Source organism: Stigmatopora argus, chromosome 3 (assembly GCF_051989625.1).
Source record: "Stigmatopora argus isolate UIUO_Sarg chromosome 3, RoL_Sarg_1.0, whole genome shotgun sequence".
Classification (NCBI taxonomy): Eukaryota; Metazoa; Chordata; class Actinopteri; order Syngnathiformes; family Syngnathidae; genus Stigmatopora; species Stigmatopora argus.
Genome location: NC_135389.1, coordinates 21,068,306 through 21,088,623, shown reverse-complemented (window position 1 = coordinate 21,088,623; position 20,318 = coordinate 21,068,306). Strand labels below are relative to the sequence as shown.

General features: G+C 37.4%; 1 protein-coding gene and 1 long non-coding RNA gene across 9 annotated transcripts in view; one reads left to right on the top strand and one right to left on the bottom strand.

Moving 5' to 3' along the window:
- LOC144071382 (uncharacterized) overlaps positions 1-20,318 on the top strand; it is a 42,699-nt gene that overhangs the window by 8,473 nt on the left and 13,908 nt on the right. The window contains exons 2-18 of one of the 8 annotated variants that reach the window (XM_077596422.1): positions 2,222-2,383; positions 6,430-6,574; positions 7,477-7,580; positions 10,147-10,204; positions 10,280-10,343; positions 12,304-12,584; positions 13,792-13,906; positions 13,965-14,138; positions 14,217-14,323; positions 15,549-15,686; positions 15,905-16,056; positions 17,409-17,651; positions 17,768-17,848; positions 17,931-18,001; positions 18,944-19,408; positions 19,670-19,863; positions 19,959-20,090. In XM_077596422.1, coding sequence (XP_077452548.1) covers positions 12,376-12,584; positions 13,792-13,906; positions 13,965-14,138; positions 14,217-14,323; positions 15,549-15,686; positions 15,905-16,056; positions 17,409-17,651; positions 17,768-17,848; positions 17,931-18,001; positions 18,944-19,408; positions 19,670-19,863; positions 19,959-20,090 — 2,081 coding nt within the window. In that variant the 5' untranslated portion in view covers positions 2,222-2,383; positions 6,430-6,574; positions 7,477-7,580; ... (1 more) ...; positions 10,280-10,343; positions 12,304-12,375. Of the gene's footprint in view, positions 1-2,221; positions 2,384-6,429; positions 6,600-7,476; positions 7,581-10,146; positions 10,205-10,279; positions 10,344-11,254; positions 11,487-11,571; positions 11,733-12,303; positions 12,585-13,791; positions 13,907-13,964; positions 14,139-14,216; positions 14,324-15,548; positions 15,687-15,904; positions 16,057-17,408; positions 17,652-17,767; positions 17,849-17,930; positions 18,002-18,943; positions 19,409-19,669; positions 19,864-19,958; positions 20,091-20,318 lie in introns of those variants that run through there. The other 7 variants (XM_077596428.1, XM_077596421.1, XM_077596427.1 and 4 more) reach the window with 7 other exon arrangements.
- On the bottom strand, positions 401-2,468 carry LOC144071384 (uncharacterized). The gene is made up of 2 exons (XR_013299622.1): positions 1,787-2,468; positions 401-1,591 (listed from the first exon to the last, which is right to left on the bottom strand). It is a non-coding gene; the product is annotated as an uncharacterized LOC144071384 (long non-coding RNA).

Genomic DNA, 20,318 nt, shown 5'->3' with positions numbered 1-20,318 from the left:
TCACAGTATTTCTTCCCCCCAGAAAAAGGGGGACGGCGTTTAGTCCAAGTGATCCACAGCTGGGAGACCCTCCGAGAAATGTAAATCTCTCTAAGAAGGTACTTGGCCTCGTCGCGTTACCTGGTCTTCAGTCAAAACAAACAAAAAAAGGAATTTCCTGGAAAATCCTAGAAGGGTGATGAGCGATTCCATGTAATTATCCATGTGAAAAGATACCCTACACTTTAGGAAGAAGTCATTTATAATTACAATAAATGACTGCTTTTTTCCCAAGGGAACATTATAAGCTCAGCGCTAAAGAATTTGAACTCGTGGTTTTAAAGGGTAAACATTATCTGGTAAAGATTTCAAATATTTTATTGAAATCAAGTCTTTTTATGAATCGACAAATGACGCAAAATACATGAAGACTCGTTCATTTATCTCCCATAGAATGCATCCTTGTAGGCGGAGCCTATCCTCGAACCTCGACTAGTTGCCAGTTAGCACTCAGAGACCATTTGCGGTTACAATCATAGCGGCATCAGAGGGAATCGAACCCATGGCCGCCCATACTGAAGTCATGCAAATGAACCTCTACACCAGGGGTAGCGAACCTATGGCTCATGAGCCCAATATGGCTCTTTTGATGGCTCTGAGCTAGCCTCTGAGCTAAAATAGGGAAACAGATGATGAGAGAGCCGAGTCCGGAACGCACCAATAGGAGCTTCGCATCGGCACTGTGGGCGTCGACACAATTTTGACAAATTTTCGACACAGACTTTTTGTACTTTAAAAGTTGTAAACAGGTGGATGACTAGTTATTCCGTTGGCCTCACGGTTCTTTGGTCCTGGGTTCAAATTCAGGTCGGTCCACCTGGGTGGAGTTTGCATGACCAAGCCGAGCTTGTGTGGGTTTCCTCCGGGTTCTCTAGTTTCCTCCAGCATTCCAAAAACATGCATGCTAAGCTAATTGTATGCTAAATTGCCCCTAGGTATGCATGAGTGTGAGTGTGAATGGTTTTCCGTCTCCTCGTACCCCGCGATTGGCTAGCCACCAATCCAGGGTGTCTGAAAGTCAGCTGGGATAGGCTCCGGCACCCCCTGCGAGCCTTGTGTGGATGAAGCGGTTCAGAAAATGAATGCATGAACGTGAAAACTAAAGATGGAAATAAGCTCTTGGCTATAATATTACATATTTACATATATTTGTATGGTATTTTTATATGAACATGAATATAAATATGCTCATTAATATCTGCTGTGCCTTATTAAAATTTTGCTGTAAGCAAAATCAAGGCTCCCGTTTCAAAAAGGCCTTTTGACTTTCAGCCCGCGGTCTCGCCCGGACCCTTGCCCCGGCGCAAAAGTGGGCGGAGCCAGCCGACCAAAGGCGAACTCCATTAACAAATATTAGCTCTGCTCCGCATGGAAGAAGAACGTGTTGTGCCTGCCGCACAGGAATCCTCCAATGGCGTCCAAGGCATTTTGGATGAACTGCGAAGTTGAGAGGCGGCCAAAAGCTTTCATGCGGCGGGCGGGCGAGTGAGCGGTCGCTCAGTCTGCTTCCCTCTGGCTTTTGGGACCTCTCCGAAGCACGCACTCTTGTTGCCTGGTTGCAAAATAGAATACATACTGTAGACACATGCTCATTCGCGAGGACCTGACACATTTTTGCATATTTCCCATCCATTCGGGATCTTAATTCATCAAAATGCAGTCGTGTGCTTGACGGCTGCCAAACCTTCTTTTCGATCAAAAGATTGTTTTCTTGCACTCGTTCATTTTCTGAACCTACTTTACCTACTTTGGCCACGCCCATTTTTGGATTCTCATGGTCACAAGGGTCTTGGGGGCGCTGGAGACGATCCTAGCTAACCCGGGAGACAAATGACAAACAATCGTAGTTAGGATTAAGCAGTCTACAAACATCATTTTGGTGGAGCTTCATCTTTACCTACTTTGGCCACGCCCATTTTGGGGATTTGCTTAGAATACAAGCATTCCCGTAACGTTAAATAAACCCTGTAGCCTACACGCTAACCGTGAGGCCCAAACATGCAATAATTATTTTGATGAATGACATCCCAAAAAAAGCAACGCGGCAAAAGCCGCATCTGTTTACAACACATGTTGAAATTTCATCTCTTTGCCAATAAATTACTGGCTCCAGAAACAATCCTGATTTATGAACTGGCAAAAACTGTTTACATATTTGTCTTGTATTTGTTTTATTTTGAAGGGATTGCTTAAGAGAGATGAAATATCGCAGGCGTCTTGTCTCAAGTTCTCATTGGACCAAATGTGAGGGTGAAACCAAGAGTTGCTGTTAACCAGGTCAAAATGAATAAAACATCACCCCCAGACCAATCCAGATGGGAGTCTTGGATTGGGATCACAAAAGGCAAGTACACACCCGCACACACCCACACACACAGACACAGACACACACACACACACACACACAAACACACACACACACACACACACACACAGACCAGATACAACCAGCTTTATTGCTTCCTTATTGCCGTCCCCTGAGCAACTCAATTAAGATGCTTTTGATATGTGCTAAGCTAAATGTCCATTTAAAAGAGGGTGTGCACATTTTTTTTTAATTCTAATGAATTGTTGGAATGTTTGAAGGCGTTTTAGCTTCCTCACTTTCTACGATAAAAAATGGGAACAAGGGTGTGTAGGATTTTTAAACAACACCACAGAAATTGCATTTATTTGTATAAGTACTACAGTAATACCTTGACATACGAGTGCCACAACATACGAGGAATTTGAGATACGAGTAAAATTCCGAGAAAATGTTTGCTTTGAGATACGAGTAAAATTCCGAGAAAGTGTTTGCTTTGAGATACGAGACAAATTTTGAGATACGAACAGACACGATTGGCTGCTTATGATTTCAGTCTTTCTCGACGCATCTTCATGTAAAGATCTCTACGAGCACTGGGCGGAGCGTTGCATTTTTTTCGTTTTTTTTTTTTTTTGCGTTAGTCAATGCAAAATTAAAAAGGGTCCAAAGCAAGCATGTGCAATGAAGGGTAGTGCGAAGAAACTTTGCCTTGTTTAATGCACAGGAAGGTTTGAATTTAAACGAGCTTGGTCCCGGGACGCATTAAACTCGTATCTCAAGGTATGACTGTATATGGTATTTACAGGGGATGTGCTGTGGTAGTTAGCAAAAAAGAGGCTCCAGAGCACAGGTGGCAAAGTGGCGGCCCGGGGGCCAAATCTGGCCCACCGCCTCATTTTGTGCGGCCCGAGTAAGTAAATCATGAGTGCCAACTGTGTGTTTTAGAATCAAATTCAAATGAAGATTATAGATGTATATTGTTTTTCCTGATTTTCCCCCTTTTAAATCAATAATTGACATTTTTTAATCCATTTTTTCTGTGTTTTTAGTTCAAAAATCATTTTGTAAAATCTAAAAATATATTTAAAAAAGCTAAAATAAACATTGTTTTAGATCTATAAAAACTGAATATTCAGGGCTTTTAATCCAGTTCTTTTAATCCATTTATTTAAAAAAAATATCTAAATATTATATCTAAAATGGTCCGGCCCACATGAGATCTGGTCACCATGAATGTGGCCCACCAACCAAACTGGGTTTGACACCCCTGCTCTAGAGGAAAAAAAGACAGAAAATACAAAAAAATAAATAAAAATACAAAGCAACCAACAAATAAAAGACAGAACAAAAAGAACATATGTGGTCCAATTTAAACACTCAGATTTTAAATTATGACTTCATGAGATCATTTTTAACATTGTAATCTGTTTGTATTGACATTTTACACAATGTTCCGACCAGAGGATTCGGGTTTTCTAAGATTTCGGGTCTGACCGCATCAGGCGGAATACCGACTGTATATTTTGGAACGCGCGGGGAAGCTCGGGTGCCACTAGAACTCCGACAAGAACACCCAAACAAAAACCCAGCACAGGCAAGCTATATTTTGACCTCTGACCTCTCAACTCAGAGGCAGACGCGCTAACCACAAACCCGCAAGCCTCGTGACCGCTTCCAACCAAAAGGTGATTTTTAACTCCCCCACCGAGTCTCGGCTTCCGACATTGGAGCGCGCGCAAGCGGCGATAGCAAAACACGGGTTTTCTTGGGCAGGAAATCGTAACGTGAGTCAAGTTTCGTCTGAGAACACTCGCTGAATTTATTATTTTTGATCTGACGGGGAGAAGGAAAAAGCGAAAGGGTGTTGGATTTCTCCTCTTAGGGAGGAAAACAACGTCTGCTCGTAGCATGGGTGCCAAAAGTCGCTTTTGTTGGGGTCATTCAGCCTCCTTACGGCAATGTCGATGGGATCATTGGCAATAAAAAGATGGGGGAATTTTTTACAGCAAGGATGTCAAACTCGGGTTTGTTCGCACGCCGCATTAACATCAACTTAATTTCATGTGGGCCGGACCATTTTAGATATAATATTTAGATATTTTTTTTAATTGGGTTATAAGAACTGGATTAAAAGCCCTGAGTATTCAGTTTTTTATAGATCTAAAACAATGTTTATTTGAGCTTTTTTATATATTTTTAGATTTTACAAAATGATTTTTGAACTAAAAACAAAATTATTGATTTAAAAGGGGGAAAATCAGAAAATTTAATATACATCTATACTCTTCAATTTAATTTTATCTTAAAACAGAAAGTCGGCACTCATCATTTACTTTTCCGGGCCACACAAAATGATGCGGCGGGCCAGATTTGGCCCCCGGGCCACCACTTTGACACCAGTGATTTATGACATCGGGGACTACAGGCTAATTTATCTGCCAGGTTGCCATGTAAAAAAGAATGGGGCACGAGTGGGGCTGGGTTTCCACTCCCACGTTCAGAAAGTTGACTTGCAGTGTGAAGGTTGTCTAAATTCCGGTCCCAAGATGTCCAATTGACCCAAATTTGCATTGCCCGTCAGTTTGCATCCCAACTGTAGCACATTTATTGGCTGTTGCATTCGGGTTGGTGGCGGCATTAATTGCAACAACTGGATTGGTAGGTACCAATCCATTTTTAGTTTGGGATGAAGTGGTTAAGGAAGTCCTTGTAGAAATATCCCTTTCCTCAAATTGTTGCCGCATTTCCTTCTTAGTGACCTAGAAAAATAAAAGGATGTATGTACTATGATTATTTGGGTACATTATGTTCCTTAAGAATATCTAACGTGGTCGTTTTCGGATTTTCAATCATCAGGGTTGAAGAATTAAATGGCTAATTCACATGTGTCAAAGTGGCGGCCCGAGGGCCAAATCTGGCCAAACCGCATCATTTTGTGTGGCCCGGGAAAGTAAATCATGAGTGCCGACTTTCTGTTTTAGGATCAAATTAAAATGAAGAATATAAATGTATATTAAATTTCGTGATTTTCCTCCTTTTAAATCAATAATTGTCATTTTTTAATCCATTATTTCTGTGTTTTTAGTTCAAAAATCATTTTGTAAAATCTCAAAATATATATATAAAAAAAGCTAAAATAAACATTGTTTTAGAGCTATAAAAAACTGAATATTCAGGGCTTTTAATCCAGTTCTTTTAATCCAGTTCTTTTAATCCAGTTCTTTTAATCCATTTAAAAAAAAATCTAAATATTATATCTAAAATGGTCCGGCCCAGGTGAAATCAAGTTGACGTTAAAGCGGCCCGCGAACCAACCCGAGTCTGACACCCTTGGGCTAATTTGTGGATTTTTGCAGGGAAACCCTCGCTTTATACTTTCTTATTGGAAAAAAATGTTTTAGTACTTTTTTGTCGAACTTTGTTGCTTGGATGGGATTCTCGAGACTGCGTTTGAAAATAAATAAATACAAAAATTTACTCTAAAGAACACACCATGCTAACACGCTAGTAGAACAATTTTCAACTAAATATGGGCGATTTGACACTGATTAAATAAATAAGGAGTTCTATAGGTTTCTATGTGGTCGCTCCCATGCTAGCACACTGCTAGCTGAGTTTGCAAGGCATTATGGGGGATTTAAGCATGAGTGGTTTGAAATATTTCAAAACCGACACCAGTGTGTTCGACGCTTAGCTGCTAGGTCGGCTAGCGCTGGAAGCTGTTAGCTTCGAAGTCATCTAGCATAACAGTATTTCATTCTCGAGGCTGCATTTGAAAAATAACTTTAGTCAAAATAGATAATTTTAGACTAAATATGGGTGAGTTGACACTTTTAAATGAACAAGGAGCTCCATAGTTTTCTACGCTTAGCTTAGCTTAGCTTCTATGTCCAGCTAGCGCTGGAAGCTATTAGCTTCGAGGTCATCTAGCATAACAATATTTCAATTTTAGGAGGACTGTTGACTGCAAGCAAGTTAAGGTCAATGGGGATTTTATTCTTTTATTATTATTATATTAATAATAGAATTATGCTAATCAAAGATTCTGAATTCTATTTAACATGCTTATATTATTTTTGCAGGGCCAAGGTTTTCCCGACCAACGCAGAGGCACACCTATGGAGCCGAGAGCTTCCTCACGAGACTCGTCATGCCGATGGACGCCTTATTAAAAATGATTGACAGCCACTCGCCGTCCCTTGGCGACAAGTGTGAAAGATGGCAGCGGTAAGAGGCGAGATGTTTTCAAGAGGTGAAGAAAATAACATTAACATAAGAAATACGCATCTGTTCAGCAGATGACGCCATAAAGGATTTCTATTTTATTCTATTTTTCTTTTTTAATCTTTTTATCTAAATACGCTGCTTACAAAATATATTCCAGATTAAACGCTGTTCCTTTCTTTTATTTTAATTAATAATGCCTTCTTGAATATCTATTATCACATGATATATAATATATTTTCAAATCATTTCACAACATTTGTAGGCAATCTAAACTAAAAGTCCAAATTTAAAAGTATAATGATACTATTCAATTTTTCTTTTTTAATCTTTTTATCTAAATACGCTGCTTACAAAAAATATTCCAGATTAAACGCTGCTCCTTCCTTTTTTTTTTTTTTTAAATTAATAATGGCTTCTTGAATATCTATTATTACATGATATATAATATATTTTCAAATCATTTCACAACATTTGTAGACAATCTAAATTTAAAGTCCAAATTTAAAGTTGTACTGATACTATTTTATTTTTATTTTTTAAAATCTAAATACGCTTCTTACAAAAAATATTCCAGATTAAACACTGTTCCTTTCTCCTTTGTAAAAAATTAATAATGCCTTCTTGAATATCTATTATCACATTATATAATACATTTTCAAATCATTTCACTTTTGTAGGCAATCTAAACTAAAAGTCCAAATTTAATGGTATAATGATGCAATTATATTTTTCTTTGTTAATCTTTTTATCTAAATACGCTGTTTACAAAAATATTCCAGATTAAACACTTCCTTTTTTTCTAAATTAATAATGGCTTCTTGAATATCTATTATGACATTATATTTAATATATTTTGAAAGCAAATGATATTTAACTTCTGAATGTCCATTTTTTTCTTCCAGATTCATAGTTTAAGGATGGGCGTCTACTTATTTCAGTGACAACTTTGATCATTCATGATGTCACAAAAACAGTGAAACTCAGCCAATCCGAGCATGAAAAAATGGTACAGTATGATCATGTTTTAATGTCATTGAAAATAAATAACATGGCGAGAGAGGACTTCTACATTATTTAAGAGATTTAATCATGTTCCGTTGATTTAATCATGTGGCAGCCTGGCAACAGCTGAGATATTTTAGAGCAAATGACTTTGGAGATGAATGGCATCATCACATTTTTTTTCTTCCAATAACCACTGAGAGAAAAATGATGCTATCGTTAAGCATGGACGAGTGTTTATGAAGTAGCGGTTAGCGCCTCGGGCCTTCATTGTGTTCCTTGCCAATCTCCCGAGAAAAGAAACAACAAATGGAATAATACCATTACGAAGGTATATGGCAAGTCAATCAAATGAAAAAGGATAACTGTGTATTTCAAAGAATGAATTATGTGTTGAGGCTAAAATACTGAAAATGATTCCCAGCTTTTCAAAAATTATTATTTATTTTGGGATTATTTTACAGTTTATTTGTTTGTTGTTGTTATTTGTGCAATTCCTTACTTATTTATGTTGCCATCTCATTTTCTGAAACGCTTTATCCTCATTAGGGGTGCTGGAGCCTATCCCAGCTGACTTCGGGCCAGGAACGGGGGATGTTCTAAATCGGTGGCCAGCCAATCGCAGCGCACAAGTAGACAAACAACCAATCACTCGTAGCTAGGGGCAATTTAGTGTCCAATCAGCCTACCATGCATGTCATTGGAATGTGGAAGGACACCAGAGTACCCGGAAAAAACCCACGCAGGCAAACTCCACACAGGTGGACTGACCTGGATTTGAACCCAGGACCCCAGAGTTGTGAGGCCGACACGCTAACCACCCAGCCGTTGACTATTTATTTATTTTTATTACTTATTTATTTATGATCCATTGCTATTACCGTAATTACTCGAATATAACACGCATATTTTTGCTATATAATTAATTCCAATAGTTGGGGGTGCGTGTTATAATCAAGAACTAATTTTTTTTTTTTTTTTTTTTGTCTTGTTACATGGCCCTTAGCCTGGTGCTTTTTCTTGCCAAATAAATTGAATTGAAATTGAATTGAATAAAATAAATTACAAATTTTCGATCGAAAAAAGCATTGTCAAACTCACTTTGACGCACGGATTTTACGTCATCTCGTAGAGCCGACGCACGGATTTTACGTCATCTCGTGAAGCCGAGACCACCACTGCCCCCCTCTAGCCTCGTACCCGTCTCAGTTCACCCTCTCTCAGTTCAGTGTTATAATCAATAACTAAAATAAATTACAAATTTTCGATCGAAAAAAGCATTGTCAAACTCAATTTGACGCACGGATTTTACGTCATCTCGTAAAGCCAATCGGATGATGTGTTGTGGGAGGAAGAGGAAGTGGATGAAGGAAGCGTGGACGTTGATAGGATTCTCAACGAAGAGATGTATGAGAGGACAGACAAAGAGAGAGAGGAACTTTTCATTTGAAGGATTCTAATGAATAAATTTGTTTGAACAAAACAATCGTGAAACGAAGAAAAAAAGGTAAGATTTCTGATTTTCGTCAGCGGGAAATTTTAGGTGCGCACTATATTCGAGTACTGCGTTTTTCCAGATTTTTTTGGCCCAAAATTACCTGCGTGTTATTTTCGAGTAATTACGGTATTTATTTGTCTGTTTGTTTGTTGTTGTTGTTATTTGTGCACTTCCCTACTTATTTATGTTGTTGACTATTTGTTTATTACTTATTTTTATATTATTCATTGTTATTGATTATTTTTTGTCTGTTTGTTGTTGTTATTTGTGCACTTTCCTACTTAAATATGTTGTTGACTATTTATTTATTTATTATTTATTTGTCTGTTTGTTGTTGTTATTTGTGCACTTTCCTACCTATATATGTTGTTGACTATTTATTTATTACTTATTTATTTGTCTGTTTGTTGTTATTTGGGCACTTTTCTACTTATTTATGTTGTTGACTATTTATTTATCGTTATTACTTATTTATTTATTATTATTTATAGATTATTTATTTGTCTGTTTGTTGTTATTTGTGCACTTTCCTACTTATATATGTTGTTGACTATTTATTTATTACTTATTTATTTGTCTGTTTGTTGTTATTTGTGCACTTCCCTACTTATTTATGTTGTTGACTATTTATTTATCGTTATTACCTATTTATTTAATTTTATATTTATTGATTATTTATTTGTCTGTTTGTTTATTGTTATTTGTGCACTTTGTGGTGAAGCTTTAAATCTCATTATACCTGTATAACGACAATAAAAGCATTCAATTCAATTTTGACGAATGGAATGAAAAATACCCTTTTTTGGGTTACAATTTGAACATCAAAACTTTTTGTGTCCTTTTAGCAATTTTCTTTTCATTTCGTTCCACAAATATCACAAGAAGTTCCCCTCAAATTTTGCAGCTTTGATGCATATACTGCAAAGTTTGTTTCTTCAAAGTCTAAAAACCCCGTAAAGGGAACATTTGAAGGCACGGTTCATTTCCGATGGCGTTGATTGACTTTTTGAGGGAGAAAAAGCGGAGCCTTGAGAGGCCCTTTTCAGCCTCATAAGTGCTGATGTTTTGACAGGAAATCCTGAGTGGGCACCAACAGCGTGAACAGGATGTTAGAGTGCGCTAAATCAATAGTAAGTTGCTTTCTGACAACATCGATGAGGCATGTGCAATATCTTGACTTGTTTTGCCGCCTTCTTATTTTTCAGAGTGCCTAAAAAAACATCTGCGTCAAGACGGCCATCTTGCAAAAAAGATACAGAATATGGAAAGGTGGGTATCGTCACATGCCATTGACTTGAGTATCTTTTGGAGAGAATTATGCTTCTACAATGCTATACTTTTAGATTTAATCATAAAGAGCAGAAAACTTAAGCGTGGTGTTCACTCCATCGCCTGTCATGTGTGGGAGATGTATAATTTGTACAAGCAGAAGAGAAATTATTATTGATATACACCGCGGAGTCAACTAAAGAAAAAATATGGAGAGTTACAGCAGGCATGGGAAATACAAACTCCACACAGGAAGGCCACAGATGAGTTTAAATCCTAAATAATATGACATACTCATGGAAACCAACCAGAAGGCAAAATGTGTGGCTTTGTTGAACAAGCATGAATAATTTCTACGTGACTTTTGAGCTTGTGGACAGAAAAATGTTAAGGCATTCACCATTTGTCTAAATCAACGTCTTAGTAGAATATATTTAATTATTTTGACAGACATTCACGGCACTCAACCATGAGGGTAATGTTCAGAGAAACACCGTCATCTAGTGGCTAGTTACAGTCTGCAAATGTTTTTAAGGCTTATTTTAAAAATCGTAAGAAATTATTACATATTATATAATTTATATATTTATACCTCACAAAGTGAGTGTAATGGCATTTATATTTTGTGTAATTGACAATACAATTTCCTAAAATAAATAAATGAATTAAATATCGCTATTTTATACTTTGTATAATGCCATATAATGGCTAAAACGCATTATAATGTACAGTTATTATTATTATTATTATTATTCAGACTGAGAACACTAAAGTACCGGGCTTAACAATATATTTGGGAAAGAAGTCAGTCTGGTACGAATTTTTTTAGAGGTTTTTATTTTATTTATTTTACTATTTCTACTCTAGTCTCATTATTAAATTTGGCGTTTAAAAACGTCATTTGTTAGAGACAAGCGAGAATTTCTCCGCTTTAAGGCGTGCAGTAAAGCCACATAAAACATGGGAGTTTTTTTGCCTTGGTGTGGTTGGAAGATTCTTCCTTCGCCATTATAGGAGAAAGTCTCATTTATTATGGCATATTTTTGCGATACTTTTCAAAAGTGTGTTTACAATAGGGAACTGAATTTTTACAGCTACGCGGAAGTGTGGTACATATTTTTCTAATCTTCATTTTGAGACAACGTGAGTATGAATTTTGTTTATATCTGAGTAGGCATGTGTTTATTTTTTTTAAATAATTGCTCGATATGTCTGTTTGTTTTTACAGGTGCTAGCTTAAAAGTAACGATGTTAGCTACGTGCTAGCTTGCTTCAGGTTTGCTAAAGTAAAAGCTTTCTTTTTTTAAACTGTAAACTATGTGTTGTAATAAGTAAATAAGGCAATAAGTCTATACTATATTAGAGTGTAATGTGGACATTTACATACTGGTAAGTGCTTTGATATTTAATCGTTTTTTTCTATTTGACTTTAGTTTTACTTCCGGGTAGCACAACACTAAATTTATCTCCAATGCAATAATAATAATAATAAGCCCCATCATACTGTTCGACCGTGATAATGCAAATTGAGAAACGGCAGTAATTTCCATTTGAAGTTAATTTGAATGTGGAAATTTCGATGTATATACATACATTCATACATAGAAAAATATGTATAAAACTCGCTAGTATATTTGCTCAATTGCATCGATCTGGATTCATCAGATTGACACAAAATCAATGCCTTTTATTCAAATGTCTGACAAATTTCAGTGATAATTGTCAAAACAGAACATTTGGTTTGTATATTTTATTCCTTAGGTTAAATGTGTAAATGTTTGCGTGTTAGATGTATACATCATATCCTATTAAATGATGGAAGGCCCTTGAATTTAATTGTGACAGACTAATATATGAAAAGAATCAATCATTGTCCAAGGAATTGACTTCTTATGGTTGATTGTTTATTATTGTATGTCAAACTATTAATAATTCTCCACTTTGGCTGTCTCCTCTTCAGGAACAAGGACTTCTGCCGTCCTTTATCATCATAAGCAAGCTAACGAACATTGCTGTGCCACTCTGTGTGAAGATGAAAAAGTTTTTGGTCAAAATCTCCAACAAGATTCGAAAACAAAATGGCGAAATGGCACCAAAGAGTTGCACCGGACAGATACATGGCTACAAGGAGAAAACGATGAATATGGATATACTTCACAAGGCCGCTTCGCAGGGGGAAATGTGTAAGATGCAGCTTAGTTCCTTATGCGGCGATGTCAATAAGCCTGACAAGAACAACAGGTGAGTAAGTGAAGAAAGAAAAAAACATTCTTTAAGTCCCGTCAGCTGGTTCGCCGTGGCAACCCCTGAAGGGATGAGCCGAAAAATCTTGGTCTGAGTACAAGGGTGTTAGACTCGGGTTGGTTTGCGGGCCGCTTTAACGTCAACTTGATTCCACGTGGGCCGGACCATTTTAGATATCATATTTAGATTTTATTTTTTATAAATGGATTAAAATAACTCGATTAAAAGCCCTGAATATTCCGTTTTTTATAGATCTAAAACAATGTTTATTTTAGCTTTTTATATATATTTTTAGATTTTACAAAATGATTTTTGAACTAAAAACACAGAAAAAAATGATTAAAAAATTACAATGATTGATTTAAAAGGGGGAAAATTAGGAAATTTAATATACATCTATACTCTTCATTTTAATTTGATCCTAAAACAGAAAGTCGCCACTCATGATTTACTTTCCCGGGCCACACAAAATGATGCGGCGGGCCAGATTTGGCCCCCGGGCCGCCACTTTGACACGTGTCTTAGTACGTGTCAAAAAAAGGCAAGCTTGTGAGATACCGTATTTTCTCGCATATACGCCGTATTTGTCGCTCAAAAAATTGATGACTGAATCCAGGAGACGGCTTATATGCGCATAAATTCGACTTGACATACACAAAACGCCATAACGCAAGCCGATACGGTCATTTTTTTCAACAGAGAAAAGATAAACAGATAAAATGCTAAACAACTTTTATTTGGACGGTTATGAATGAAATTTAAAAAAAATAATGACTGTATCTTGCATAAAACGTGAAAAAACTCACTTGTTCATGCCATTTCTCGCTCAGGGCGCCACCATCTTACATAGGGAGGACAAACTAGACCGCTACAGACACACTTCCTGGTTGTACTGCTCACATGACTTCCTATTTGAATTTTTCTAAGTGCAAGCCACACCCTTTCGGAATGTGCAATCCAGCAATCGATTGATACAGAATCTCAAAAATACCACGTGCAATGATTTTTCTTAAGATTTTCCCTTCAAAGTAACCCATTTGTACTCCCTATTAAAACCACGCATATGGAGATGAAAATTGTAAATCTGGGGGGGGGGCTTATACGAGGGAAATATTCAAATTCAACAATTTTAAGGCAATTTTATGGGTGCGGCTTATACACGGAGGCGGCTAATATGCGAGAAAATACGATACTTCTTTTTCAGAACTGCGCTTCACCTGGCCTGCACCAACGGACATGCTGAGGTGGTCAATTTTCTCATTGGGAAAAAAGCCAACATCAATCTCTGCGACAACCAAAATAGGACGGCCTTGATGATGGTAAGACAAACACTTGTGATAGTCCCGAACGGCTATCGATTTTCTCACCATTTATCAGGCGGTGCAAAACCAAAATGACGTGATTGTGAGCATTCTGCTGGAGAACGACGCCGACGTTGATCTGGTGGACGTGGACGGAAACACAGCTTTACATTTGGCCTCCAAAATTCCGTCTATGGATTCCGTCATCTTGCTGGTGAAGAAGGACGCTAACACCAACGCAAAAAATCTGGTGATTTTCACTCGCCGCGTGACGTTGTAATGCGGAATAATTTGAGCTCGTGTCTAATGACTTTGATTCATTTTTAAGAAAGGCCTTTCACCCTTGATGATGGCCATTCGAGGTAACCACACCACAATGGCTGAGTTTCTGTTGAAGAAAGGTGCTGATGTCAATATCTTGGACAAATGCCAAAGGTTAGAGCCCAAAAAATTATCTTTTTCTAGTACCCCAAGGAATCTGGGACCGTGGAATTTATTAGAGATTTAAATTTCTTTCCCAGAAATCAAAACAGTTCGGGGAATACAGGGCGAGGTGCAGAATATTTCATTTTATTTGTGGTTAAGTAGCGCCAGCCACACACAAAAAAAATGCATTTCATTGGCTGACTAAATATTTTCAATGTTTTCAGCAGTTATGTTTATGAAACAACACCATTTTTCTTAGTTTGATACATTTCGTTGAGTGCACTTTTATTTCATTCTTTCATTTTCCTCACTTTGTTTACATTTTTTTCTTGGTTATCAATGATTAGTAAGGCATTTTTCTTAAAAAAAACGACAGTATAGTAGGGCTTTTTTTCATTTAAAAACGACATAGTGTAGTAAGGCTTTTTTCTTAAAAAACGACATAGTATAGTAAGCCGTTTTTTTTCTTGGTCATCAATGATGCCAAACCTATCGTTTATTATTTCATTTCATTTTCTGAACCGATTTATCCTCACTAGGGTCATGGGGGGGTGCTGGAGCCTATCCCAGCTGACTCCGGGCTAGAGGCGGGGGACACCCTGAATTGGAGGCCAGCCAATCGTAGGGCACGAGGAGACAAACAGCCAATCACGCTCACACTCATACCTCGGGGCAATTTAGAGTGTCCAATCAGCCTACCATGCATGTTTTTGGAATGTGGGAGGAAACCGGAGTACCCGGAGAAAACTTAAAAATTATAATTATTGATTTCAAAGGGGGAAAATCAGGAAATTTAATATACATATATACTCTTCATTTGAATTTGATCCTAAAACAAAGTCAGCACTCATGATTTACTTTCCCGGGCCACACAAAATGATGGGGCGGGCCAGATTTGGCCCCCGGGCCCCCACTTTGACACATGTGGTTTAATATGTTTTTCCCAAAAGAGACAAAGACGACATAAATATTTATTTATGTAAACCTGCATTGTTTTGCAACGTTATCGAATTGCAAATAATTTCACAGGAGAAATTTGACGTCATTCGTGCTCACTGTTTACTTTAATATTGCCCGTGGAAAAACATCTTTCCGCCAAATCAGGATTGTTCTCCACAGAGTGGAGGCTTTTTGACTTTGGATTCCTGGGGTGCTAATTACTACAGACATTTCAAGTATTGAAAAGACTGACAGTAAGGCTTTGTTTGTCCGTGGTCTCCAAACAAACTAACAGATCACCATTAATGATAGCTGCTGGCAATGGAAATATGGACATGGTACAAATCCTGCTCATGTTTCAAGCGGATTTTACACTGAAGGATAACAAAGGACTATCAGCTGAAGACTATGCGTTGGCAAATGACTATCATCTGTAAGTGCATTTTTTATTATTATTTTGGTTGTATTTGCTCCGATTTTCACCCAACTTATAATGGTGGAACAATTTGGTACACAGTGAAAACGTGTCGACCCACATTTTTGGGCTAAAATATTAAGTAAGCCCAAATTCTGCAAAAGCATGATTTTCATTATTTGAATACTAGGGTACAAAGAACAGGGTGACAATGTCATTATCTTGACTCTTTGCAGCTGTGCCCAGCTTATTAGTGAGCACGCCGCCAAGAGGAACCTTGCGCCTTACCTGGCAACTCCACTTCAATGCGAAGAAATCATCAAATCAGAGCCAGAAAGCCCACAAGAAATCTCCGACTGTTGGGGAAGACCTTCCACTAGCAAAGATGGTGATTACCGTATTTTATCGCATATACGCCGCCCGCCCGTAAAAGCCGTACCCGTAAAATTGCCTTAAAATCGTTAAATTTGACAATTTCTCGCGTATAAGCCGCCCCCGGATTCCCAATTATAATCATGGATTTAATAGGGAGTACAAATGTGTTACTTTGAAGGGAAAATTTTTAAGAAAAATAATGGCACGTGCTATTTCTGAAATAGCACATTATTAGGGTCAATATCAAAAGGAATGAATTCATCCAGTAATGGTTGTTTTCTTACTGCAAAACAGAAAATAACCAACAAATAGTAAATGTTAAATTGCCGACATCTACTGGTGAAAGAGTATAGCGACGCTCTAAGTCTTGTGCACATTTATTTATTAACTTATTTATGACCTATTTATTTATGTCTAAAATGTATTTTTTTGTGTCTGTATTCTCACGTTCTTGCTACCGTGACAATGAAAGTTCCCAAATAAAGTTATTGAATCTAATCTAATATAAGATGTACCCTTGATATAGTCATCATTTTTTTAGTTACAAATACGGCATATGCGAGAAAATATTGTACTAAATTCTTAAAGCATTTTTTATCGTCTAACTCGTGTCAAAGTGGCGGCCTGGGGGCCAAATCTGGCCCACCGCATCATTTTGTGTGGCCCGGGAAAGTAAATCATGAGTTCCGACTTTCTGTTTTAGGATCAAATTAAAATGAAGAGTATAGATGTATATTAAATTTCCTGATTTTCCACCTTTTAAATCAATCATTGTCATTTTTTAATCAATTTTTTCAGTTTTTTGTTCAAAAACCATTTTGTAAAATCTAAAAATATATAAAAATAATTTCTTTTTTCCACTTTAATATGGAAAATAATTAAAGAAAAATTTGGTTTCCTTTTGAAGTTGATTAAAAGAGATTTCCCCTTACTAAGAAAAAAAAGCTCGAATAAACCCTTTTTTAGATCTATAAAAAACTGAATATTCAAGGCTTTTAATCCAGTTCATTTAATCCATTTATTTAAAAAAATCTTCCCGATTTTCCCCCTTTTAAATCAATAATTGTAATTTTTAAATCCATTTTTTCTGTGTTTTTAGTTCAAAAATCATTTTGTAAAATCTAAAAATATATATAAAAAAAGCTAAAATAAACATTATTTTAGATCTATAAAAAACTGAATATTCAGGGCTTTTAATCCATTTCTTTTAATCCATTTATTTAAAAAAAATCTGAATATTATATCTAAAATGGTCCGGCCCACATGAAATCGAGTTGACGTCAAAGCGGCCCTTGGTCTAACATCTTTATTCGTGCTTTCGGAATTTGACTGTATACTTTATTTTTCTTTCTTTTGACGCATCAGACATGTTCAAATCTGACAATAGCAGTATGGAAAGTCTGCCTGAATGCAAGGAGGAATTTCAGGCCGAGGAATTCCCTGAAGCAAATATTGCATCTGTGAAAGAAGAGATGGCCGACGTGTTTTCAAGCGCAACTCTTGCGCCTCGAATGACAATCAGGCCAAATGATAAAAAGGTCTCCGCCTTGCCTCGTCCTTTGCCATTGGATCGCTATGGCGCTAACGTGCTTTTTCAGGAAAGTGATGGTAAAACCAACAAAATTGCACTGCCTAAATCTTTACGCTCTAAAATGTACGCTCGGTTAAACAGGACTAATGTGCACAATTCTTTTTTAATTGTCTGTTCTCATTCAATTCTTCAGAATCCGATTGGGACCAAGACAGTTCTTTTTCTTTTTGTAATAAGATCAAAACAGGCAGACTTCAGACACCCGTTCAAGAAGGTAAAATTAAGGCACCCTTTCTAATTTTCTCTGCAATTTTATGTACCCGTTTTACCTAGCAAAAGTTCTTGTCTTTCTTCAGGCTCCTCTGAAATGTCAATGATAGAAAGTGACGACCAAGGCAGTTTTAATTCGAAGATGGAGCAAATCAGGGTGAACACAGATTTCAAATTTTGATTCACTTGCAAAACACATACGAGTGCCTTGACATTTGAGCAATTTGAGATACAAGTAACATTTTGAGCAAATATTTATCTTGAGATACGAGACAAATTTTCGTGACCGGCTGTTTGGTCGCCGGTCTTTTGGTCGCCCGGACCCAAACAACGGGCAACGAAAAGACCGGCGACCAATTTGTTAATAAATGGATTAAAAGCCCTGAATATTCAGTTTTTAATAGATCTAAAACAATGTTTATTTTAGCTTTTTTTATATATATTTTAGATTTGACAAAATTATTTTTGAACTAAAAACACAGAAAAAATGGATTAAAAAATTATAATTATTGATTTAAAAGGGGGAAAATCAGGAAATGTAATATACATCTATACTCTTCATTTTAATTTGATCCTAAAACAGAAAGTCGGCACTCATGATTTACTTTCCCGGGCCACACAAAATGATGCGGCGGGCCAGATTTGGCCCCCGGGCCGCCACTTTGACACATGCGGCCTACACAATTTCAAATGATCAAAAAACGTATAAAATACCCAAAAAACATTGACACGTATTCTTTCCTATAGAGAAACACTACTTAATGGCTGCAAGGGTTCACAAAAAAAGTTGAATAAAATCAAATAAAATAAATAAAATAAAAACCTGCACAAAGGATAAAATAAAATAAAAAACTAAAAATAAAATCAAAATCTCTTGCGTTTCTTGTGTCTGTCTTGCTACTGCAACCAAGAAATTCCACGAATACGGGATGAAATAAAGTTCTAACCTAACTTAAATTGCGTATCTTAGAGGGAACGTTGCGTGTCACCATCATTTGTATTGTGAGCTAAATATTATTCAGATCACATTGGGGAAAAATATCTACCTATTTTATACGTCAAATCTGCTATTTTGTTTTTCCAAACACCTTTTTATCAGAAGAAAGTTTCGACTGAGACTTGGGATATAAAGCCGGAGGACGACGATGAAGAGGAGGAGGAGGAGGAGGAAGCCGCCTTCAATGTCGTCGTCCGGAACGTTCTGATACTCAACCGTCCGGCCCAATCGTATAGCGTCAACGAAGAAAACCAGGATGACTCAGAAGAAGACTCGGGTAGAAAGGAGGACAATCGCTCCATGCGTTTAGTCGATCAAGCCAACCGATTGGACAGCGGATCAGAAGACTCCATTGGGGACTCTTCTGACCCGTCTTTAAAGGGGAAGAAATTTGACGATGGCCACTTGGCCCAGAAGACGAGGCTTCAAGATGAAGAAAAATTCATCCCCAGTGAAGCACCACCGTTGCACTTAACCGAAATGGAGAACCGTGGAACAGTTGTTCAAAACACATCAGATGAGAGCAAGATTGGAGCGTGTCAGAGCATCAAACAAGAACCACCTGAGGTAAGATGGCCGACCGTTTGTCTCCTTTCACGCTCCATTACGGACGAATAATTGTCACAATTGAATTCTTTTCAATGGAGTGATAATTCCTCAAATTGAGGTTCAAAATGTATTTTTCTGGCCGAGAAGCAACGTAGTTTTGATGACAACACATGACTTTTCTTATCTCAAATTCATGTATACAGGGCCACTCAGTCAGATTTTTTTGTTTTGTTTTATCACCGAAAATGTGTTTAAAAGCTGCCCATTTTACTTTTTTAGATACCACCTGGCACTTGCAAAGGGGCTACGGAGGAGTCGTCAAATGATCAAGCGGAGGCCAAATTTTTGAGTCCCATCAAAACATGCGTGAGGTCGTCGGAGCAGCCGTCAAATGAGCAACCTGAGACCAAATATTTTTGTCTCAATGAGTTGCCCAGTGCATCTTCACAAGTACACCAATTTGTCCCCCCTAGGTAGACACCTATTGCATTTCTTTTTCAACACGTTAGAAGTCTGTATAGTTTATTTTTCTTCCACTTGGCGATGATGTTGTTAATCCACTTTGTAGAATGTTGTTGGAATCCCATTTGGCACAAGCGCCGACTTTCCCCATCCGACCCGGTGGCCACTCAGAGGACAGCTCGCAACCTACTCCGGTTAGAGAAGCACTGGGCCTCGATCTGTTCGAATATGACGGCAGGTAAATATGCAAGTGTCGGCCTATCGATGCGTTTGATTTCCAGTTTTAGAAGTAGATCCAAGGATTTGACCATGACCATGACTCCTTGAAAAGTAGATCTTGGAGGAAAAAGATTGAACTCCCCTGACCTACTGGATGTATAACAACCCCTAACCACTACTACTATTACTACTACTACAGCTCCATCTCGTGGATGTATAACATAACCCCCTACTACCAATACTACTA